An 8,932-nucleotide genomic window follows, 5' to 3' on the forward strand; every position below is an offset into this window, starting at 1 on the left:
CAGAGTTAGACACCAGGGTCGTTTTTTAACGTGGAGAAAAGGAACAAAAATAAAAATTGTCTCAATCGTGAAGGATTTCTCCTCCACTGACAGAATAAGAAATTGAAGTGCAGCATCTGAAGAACAGATACATTTTGATCTTGTCCCGAAGGCCAAGTCCTGTGTCATTGATCAGAATATGGGTCACCTTTGTTGCACTTTTTTTTTGGGGGGGGGGGGATCATCTGGTATCGCTTGGGAGTTTTACTTCAATTCTCATTCTTGTTTGTTCCGGCGTCGCCTGGTCCCATTATTTAATACAAGGGCAAAAGCAACTCTAGGATAAGGTTTAATGAGATTGTCAGTTGGACTATAAACACCATTAAACAATTGGAAACGAATGGAGTGGATAAAATTTTATTACTTCGGAGAACGGCTAGATAAATATTTTTCCTGATAATCTCCCCCTTCATCATTATTGTATTTAGTTTAACGTCCGTTTTACATGCTGTTAGATATTAGACACCATTAAGGAACCGAATTCTAATTTAACCTATCTCTGACCAGGTCTTTATTTATCCCCCTTTCTTTATCACTTTCTCCCACGTTTTCCCATAGTCTTCCCCCTGTGAACTGAACCTTCTGCTTAAACTGTTCAACATGGAGTGAAAAAGGAAGTAAAACCAGAAATATGAAAAGCAGACTTACCTATGTGGAGGTGAAAAAAAAGAAACATGGCGACAGATAGAGCATCAAAATCGTTTATGTCGGCTATGGAAGAGGTCATGTGAGATATGTAAATATGGCAAAATAGAAAGTGTATAAAAAGACGAACGACAAGGAGTTCAGTGGGTGGGATTTCTGTGCAGATGATTGGAAGAAGTTTTTTTTTTTTTTTTTTTTTTTTTTTTTGTCGTTGAGCTAAAACACCTCATCTACTAACCAAAGAACCTTCATCCATTTTTTTTTTCAGCATAGTTATATCATCCAATTCTCCTGTCTTGGATACACTCACTGTACTTGCTGTTATACACTAATATCATGGGGTTTGCATTTGAGTCAGTAAATTTAAGGTTAAGATCAAAAATCTCTTGTGTTACTCTATCTTGTTGGGCTACAACAGAATATGGGTTTACTAGTATAGCATGCAATTAATAGTTTATATCAGAAGAAAAAAATGAATAGATTATTCAGGTGCAGTTGCAATCTTTGATAATTTGAATACTCAAGATTTCTATTAATTATTTCCAGGAAACGATTCGACCAGAGTTTGAAGCTACTGTGACCAGGAAGCGTATTAATCCCATTAATAAGGTAAGTGTTTTCTTGAATAGATTTCACTTTTTAGGTCTTTATCTGTGCAAAAATAATTTTAGAATTTAATTTTGTAAATATATTGGAAATAAACTGCATTCCTTTTTTCTTTTGCTTTTTATTTTTGAGAAATTTAAACGATTGAATGTTTTTAATATAATCAGACTGAATGATTGCTTTTAATCTAATCGTAAATTTAGGTTTCATAAAGTCATTTTACGTAAGAAATATTTTCTTCTGTAAAATATCTTTAATATATAAAGCAAAGCCAGTTTCCTTATTTTTCTTTGTCAATGATAGATTTCTTCCTACAAAATCAATATTCGATTTTAGTTCTTAGTTTTTGTGAATTGTTGCAACATATTAAGAGGAAAATTCGATTCAATACCTTTTAGAAAATACTTTATCCAGATTGGAATTATTTTCAGATATCTCTTATCTTGAAAAAAGTAACTTTGAATTCGTCTATAGTTACTTCTTTCATTTGAAGAAAAATCAAAAAAATTACAATTAACTACACTAGCAGACCATGCCAGGTATGTTGGGCTAGTACTTCATAATACTGTTTCACAAGATTAGAACAGAATACTACAAATTACTCTTGAACTATGAACAAGTCATAATAATTTTCAAGGATATTCTGATTGGTCATATGGACATCAACTCGAAACTACCACTTTTCCCATTGTCAGATAATTGCCAACTTTTGAGATGTTATCAATTAGAGCGAATGCTATTAAAAACCGTTAATAGACCCCATATATGATATTCACTTTGATATAATGTACATTTTAACATGACTTGGTGGCCATTTTGGATGTCATATTGAACAACCAGAAGAGTGGGATTCTGAACTTTTAATCTCGTTTTTCATTATGTAAGAAAACCTTTTAGAATTTAATTCCATGTTTTGACATAATGCCATGGGACTATTAACAATACTATTTAATATAGGATTCATCCGGTCACATCTGTTTTGTTAGCCTGGGAGGATGATATCATCATGAACAAATATATACTACACTACCCTCGAAAGGAGGTAATACCTAGGAGGTATCATCACAACAGAACATATTACACTACCTTCCCTTGAGTCGAGCTTTAAGATACTACAATAATTTTATTAATAGAGGAATTGGTATTGCTTCGGTTTTTAGACCGATACCAAATCTTTATTAGTAATATTTGTTGTAAAATTAAAGGTTTAATTTTGTGCATAAGTACTTTTCTATAAGGTGTTAAGAAATAATCAAACACTCGACTAGCTACAACCACTATATCTGATTTCCCCCACTCTCGATTTGTGTCTAAATCTAAACGCAGATTCCGTGAACAAAGCTTCTTTCAGATATCTATGATACATAGATATCTGAATATTCTCTTTTACGTCTCCAACACTAAATGAAGAAGTTGGAACATGATTTCCATCTTCTCAATTGACCATTTAAATGTTATAGTATATCTTTTCTTGTAGTTTCTTGGTCTTACTGGATTCCAGAACAAGAATTCATATTGCCTGGTGGGGGTATCCAATTTCGTGCTATTACTCAAGATGACACAACTTGCCGGTTGGCCATAGTGAGATCTTATCTGCGTCATCATATAGAGATCAAATGTTAGCCCCATGAATAGGGGCCCTTTGATTTTTGAGAACTTTGAAGTAAAATGACAAAAAAACAAAATTACTGGATTCGGCATTAAATACTCCAAAAGGGGGGTTGATATATCGTTAAACAAAAACAATCAACCATCCTCTATAAACAAAAACAAAAGTGTTATCACTGTATGTGAGCTATATTACTTATGGCTAATAATAAACAAGAGATCAAAAATAGAAAATAAACATCAGAACCTAAAGTGAGGCAAATATGCTAAAAAGAAACCATTCCCAAAACCAATCGCCTGCCACATCTAAATGGTTAGCGTGTGGATAAACTTCCCAATATCTGTTTTGCCTCTTGTTGGTTTAGTAATAGACCAAAAAAGAACAATGGACGAATGTGAAACTTAGTAAAATCATATTCAAGTCTGGAGATGTTAAGCTGCTGGTGTGTGAAAATTGCCTGGTGTTCTGAGACAAGTTTGTCATAGATGACCTATCTCCTCAAATACAATTTGTACTCAAGAGCAAATAACTTTTCATTAGGGTCAAGGGAAATAACATTGCCTTGCATATTATTTTAGTCTGAGAGCCTAACCTCTGTTTATTATCCGGGTAGCTATCCTATTTCCAAAGGAACTCACTTCCTGTAGTGGTGACCAAGCAATGATGTCGCCTTATACCAAGCTCTGTAGCCATCCTTTTTTATATCAAGGTCCTCCTTATGCGACAGGATGAAAGCCAATTACCAAGTCGATCCTCTATTCCTTTGCTGAAAATACGGGTCGTCAATTCAAGCGTAAGCTTTGTTTTTGTTGTTTTGCGTTTGCTGTGTCACAAATCTCTTTGCTCTTTCACTGTCGACATCTTTTTTTTATTCACCAAATACCAACATCAGTGAATTCTTGACTGCCCACTCTTTCTCCTGCAAAAATTCGTATTTACACTGGAGATATTCTGAAGACTATCGTTTTCTTTTATTTTTTCCCCTCTTGCTTCATTCTTCTGCTATATTATGAAAACATTCAATGAAATGGTACTGCTTTGTTTGCTGTGTTTAGTCTTCACATCAAAACTTTGGAATGTTCGATGTTTGGTACAAACAAGTGGACTATTAATACGTCGGATGCGGATTTTGATCAGTCTAAATATTTTGGAAAGAAATAAACAAAGCGAAAAAAATTCCTGGTCCATGACGTCAGTAGGTCAAAAGAACATTACTAGCAAAGAATGGTATTATCCAAGGAAGCATCGAGTAGGTAATCTGGTTAGCTGTTGACCTCAGAGAGAGCTGATGACGTAAGCAAAAGTTATTTAACATCTACACTGTTGGTACAGAGAGACAGCAAAAAATAAAAGCCTAAGAGGTGTCCAACAGATATGGAAGAGGTGGCATAACTACTCAAACCCGAGACTCATTTGTGAATGCATCTATAACACCCTCCCTTCCAATATAGCTGTTTTGCTCCCATTGATATAACAGAAGAAATAAGCAACTAACTTTTTTCTTGTTTTTTCTCAAAAAAAAAAAAAAAGAAAAAAAAAATGTAACGCAAGGAAACGTTTCTATAGGAGATGGACAAATTACTTTCTAAGCTATAATTATAGGTCGCCATGAAAATATATCCAGGGATGTCATTTGCAACACTAAATGCAGCACACAGTATTCAAGAAAATATTGGATGCCTTCAGAATATATGCTATAGGAATTACCAACAAAATCCGTAAATATTTTGTGTTTGGACAAAGAAAACAAGATGAGGCTTGACAATATTTTTTATTAACTTGAAAAATTTGCTGGCAGATGTGACGCTCTAATGAATGGAACGCGAGATAAACGATGCTCTAGGTTAAAAATAGTCTACAACAGGCTAAAGATATTTGCGCAGCACTGAAGGTTTCATTCCATAGCAAACTCTGGGAGATCAAATATGTGGAAAGACTCTCAATATGATTCAACTGGTTAGTGTTATTGAACAAGAAAAATGGATCAATAAAAATGTCTGAACCCAAAACACCAACAAAGAACCTCACACACACACACACGCGCGTATAAAAACAAACGTTATTGAACACTATGAACTGCTTCTTACATGCTTTTGCATAACATTTTTATTATTGGACAGTTCATCTGTGGTGCCTACCAGATCAGGCTGTCTGAAGATACTAGCTTCCTGATCTAAAATGCACCAAACATTGATGTTATTGTTTCTTTTTCCTTTCTCTTTGCAAAACACAATCATGTTCTGCAAAGTCAAAAACAACAATTTTCCTCTAAAAGCAACCAAAGCAAACACCATGAATAAATATTTGTATATCTAAAGAACTTGAAGCATAAAATATTTTCCAAAATGACCAGATTTGGAATTAAATAACCGGAAAATATTTTGTATAATGTTAAACAAAATAACCAAATCGGGGGATCTGTCGGGTATCCCCCCACCAAAAAAATTATATCATAGGTCTGTAGGTTTTGTTCTCATTCAATTTAACAAGAAACACTCAAAGAATCCAAGAAACATGATTTAAGCAGAATTTCGTGTTGTTCAAAAATCTTTGTCTTGTTGAAAATATGCTGTTTAAATATACACTATATGCATATATACACACACACCTGTATTACAATCTTGTGACATTGTTGTCTGATAAAAGTTCTATAGAATAATATTTGAGGAACATTTCCTTTCGTCAGATGTGTGTTTAATCTTTATTCAAACATGCATATGAGGGATATGTTATATATATATATATATATATATAATGTGAAAGTGTCTGTCTGTTTGTCTGCGTGTGTCTTATGTGTGTAAATTTCCCTACACAATAACTCTGTTAATTTTCAGTCTATAGACTCGAAATTTGATATACAGGGTACTGAGATTTGGGAAAATCTTTGTAATCCATTGTTGGCCAGAAATTTGACTGTTAAGGGGTAAAAATTCAACGATTTAACCTTTGAGAACTCTACCAAACTCCTCCGCCAATTCTGGGTATAAACAATTGAAATTGTAGATGTAGGTTCCTTGGACATGGATCGAACTTAATAACTTGATTTTAGCCCAAAACAAATCTTAAGGGGTCATAATAGGGGTCAAAGTTTGAAAAAATTTGACCTCTGCGGTCTCTACCAAATTACTCAGACAATTTCTGGTATAAACATTTGAAATTTTACATAAGGGTATTCAGAGATAGAACAAGCTTTTTAATCGGTTTGGGTCGAAAATATGAGCTACCAATATATAAATGTATGTATGTTTGCATGTCTGCTTAAAACTTTTGGCAGCGGCGACGAATTTTCACAAGATCAGTTTTGAAGCTCGACCCTTCAGACGACAAATACCAAAAAATTGGCTAAAAATATTAATTTTTGCACCCTAAACTGGGCACTTTTCTACAGGGAGGGGTTGCTTTTTTCACCGATATTTTCGAAAGTCATCCCCTCTTTTCGATTGTCTAGCCTTAATTTAAAACTACGTCACTTCCGGTTTGGCGGTGGTTGTAGCAGCAAAGACGTCAGGTTTTTTCCCGTTCTTTTCCTTCTTCACGGTACGGGTTCGAGCCTACCTTCCTACTACCACTTTCTAAAGTTTTTTTTTTGCTCAACACACACCTCCAAACACCCGGGCGACTCCGGGCTGAACTGCTAGTGTGTGTGTGTGTGTGTGTGTGTGTGTGTGTGTGTGTGTGTGTGTGTGTGTGTGTGTGTGTTTATATATACGGTGTCTCAATAAAATGTATACACTCTTTAAATGACCATTAAACCCACATTTATAAGAAACAAAAGGGCATATATATATATATATATATATATATATATATATACAGGGTGGCCTATAAGTCCTATTAGTTTGACAATTAAGCCACTTTATTTTTTATTTTTTTAAATGCCTATTTAATTAATTCTTATTTATTTATTTAGGGTGGAAATTTGTCCCGTCTTGCATAGAAAGATAATGTCTCTTAAGTAGCCTCCATTCTCGGCTTCGCAAAGTCGAGCTTTTTCTAAGCTTTTCTCCATGACAGCAAAGATCGGGGGTTGTAGGGAAAGAACTTCCTGTCGTATGTTTGCACTTAAGTTCTTGAATGGTTCGAGGCTTATTTGCATACTTTGTCTTTAAGATATCCTTAAAGCCAAAAGTCTAGTGCTGTCAAATCTGGTGAACGTGGAGGCCATTCAAAATTGCAATTTCGAGACATTTTTCGATCCTGAAATATCAGTTACCAACTGCATTGTGGCTCCAGTTGTATGTACAGTTGCTCCATCTTGTTGCCACCAACATCCTGGCATGTCTGCTAACTGAGACTGAACAATAGCATATCTCTATATCTCTTAGCAGTTAAAGTCACAGCATTTTCATTCACATCTTCAAAGAAGGGCCAAATAATCATTTTTTAACTCCACACAATACTGTGACTTTAACTAATTGGATTGCATTGGACTCGCATGAACTTGGCGTAGATTTTCGATGCCCCAGGATCTGGTATTCTGCTAACTGACATACTTATTTAAATGGAAATGAGCCTCATCTCCCATGATCAACTTGTGAATAAACTCCTTTTTCTGAAACCTGACAGCGTAATGTAGTCGTTTCTGAAAGTCTGTTGGTTGTAAAGATTGCACTAATTGAACTTTTTAAGGATACATGTGCAAGTCCCTATGTATGCGCTGTGGAGATTGCAAGTTCTTGAGAACGCCTTTGAGTGGATGTGGTTGGGTCTCTTCAATGCTACACCTCACATCTTCAGGATTTTCAGGTGTACGAAGCGACCGCGTCCATGTCTAGACCTATCATTTAAAGAGCCTTGTTCTTGAAAACGTGTCACTAAGTTCATTATTGCATGCCTACTAGGAGGATGTCCAACATTGAAATGGTGCATATAAGATCTTTGCGTTTTCAAAGTAAAATTCAATTATCTTCACTCATTGTTCTGATGTTAAATTATCCATATCAAAAATTTCCAAAGATTCTATTTTATAATTCTGAAAAGGGAAATTAAAATATATTAATAGAAAGTTATTTAATTTTTAAAATGTAAAATGACTTATGGGCCACTATATATATATATATATATATATATATATATATATATATATATATATATATGCATACTAGCAGTTCAACTCGGCTTTTCTCAGACACTATGTACTGTTCATAACTTTATGTGCATATATATATATATATATATATATGTATGTATGTATGTTTGACTCCTGTTCAGGAAACCTACATCTAAAATTTTAAGTGTTTAGACCCAAAATTGGCGGAGGAGTTTGGTAGAGTCTGTAAAGGTCAACTCTTTCAACTTTGACCTCTTGGCAGCCAGATTTCCGCCCAAAAATTGATTAAAAAGTTTGTTGCATGTTTGAATACCCTTTATGTAAACTTTCAAATGTTTAGACCCAAAATTGGCTGAATAGTTTGCTAGAGACCGCAAAGATCAAATCTTTTAAACTTTGGCCCCTTAGCAGCCAAATTTGCGGCCAAAATTAGATTACAAAGCTTGTCTTATGTCTGAATACACTTTATGTAAAATTTCAAGTGTTTAGACCAAAAATTGGCTGAGTAATTTGGTAGCGACCGCAGAGATCAATTTTTTTTTTTTTGAACTTTGACCCCAATTTTGACCCCTTAACATTTATTTTTTGGGGCGCAAATCAAATTAAAGTTTGATTCATGTCTAAGTAACCTACATCTAAAATTTCAAGTGTTTACACCCAAAATTGGCGGAGGAGTTTGGTAGAGGTTTCAAAGGTAAACTCGTTGAACTTTAACGCCTTGACAGCCAAATTTCTGCCGAAAACCTATTAAAGATTTTTCTGTAGCGAGGGTAGTATATTCACAGACATTATTTTTTATGCTCGTTTAATATTATCACTTTCACATATCGTAGAAGGCTCCTATTGCTCTTGGGATTTTTACACAACTGGCCAACATAGATATACATACATATACAGACACTAACACCCAGATGCACGCATACACATAGATATAGATATATGCATATAGATATTTGTATAGCTATATCTATGTGTACATGTAT

At 34.5% G+C, this 8,932-nt stretch overlaps 1 protein-coding gene across 13 annotated transcripts in view; it reads left to right on the top strand.

The window, feature by feature from the left end:
• Window positions 1-8,932, top strand: part of LOC145287867 (anoctamin-4-like) — a 746,862-nt gene that overhangs the window by 680,577 nt on the left and 57,353 nt on the right. For all 13 annotated transcript variants that reach the window (XM_080135748.1, XM_080135749.1, XM_080135750.1 and 10 more), the window contains one exon: window positions 1,231-1,293. In XM_080135748.1, coding sequence (XP_079991874.1) covers window positions 1,231-1,293 — 63 coding nt within the window. The remainder of the gene's footprint in view (window positions 1-1,230; window positions 1,294-8,932) is intronic.

The sequence above is a fragment of the Euprymna scolopes genome, chromosome 11 (genome assembly GCF_053919585.1).
Source record: "Euprymna scolopes isolate OS-2025 chromosome 11, ASM5391958v1, whole genome shotgun sequence".
NCBI lineage: Eukaryota > Metazoa > Mollusca > Cephalopoda > Sepiida > Sepiolidae > Euprymna > Euprymna scolopes.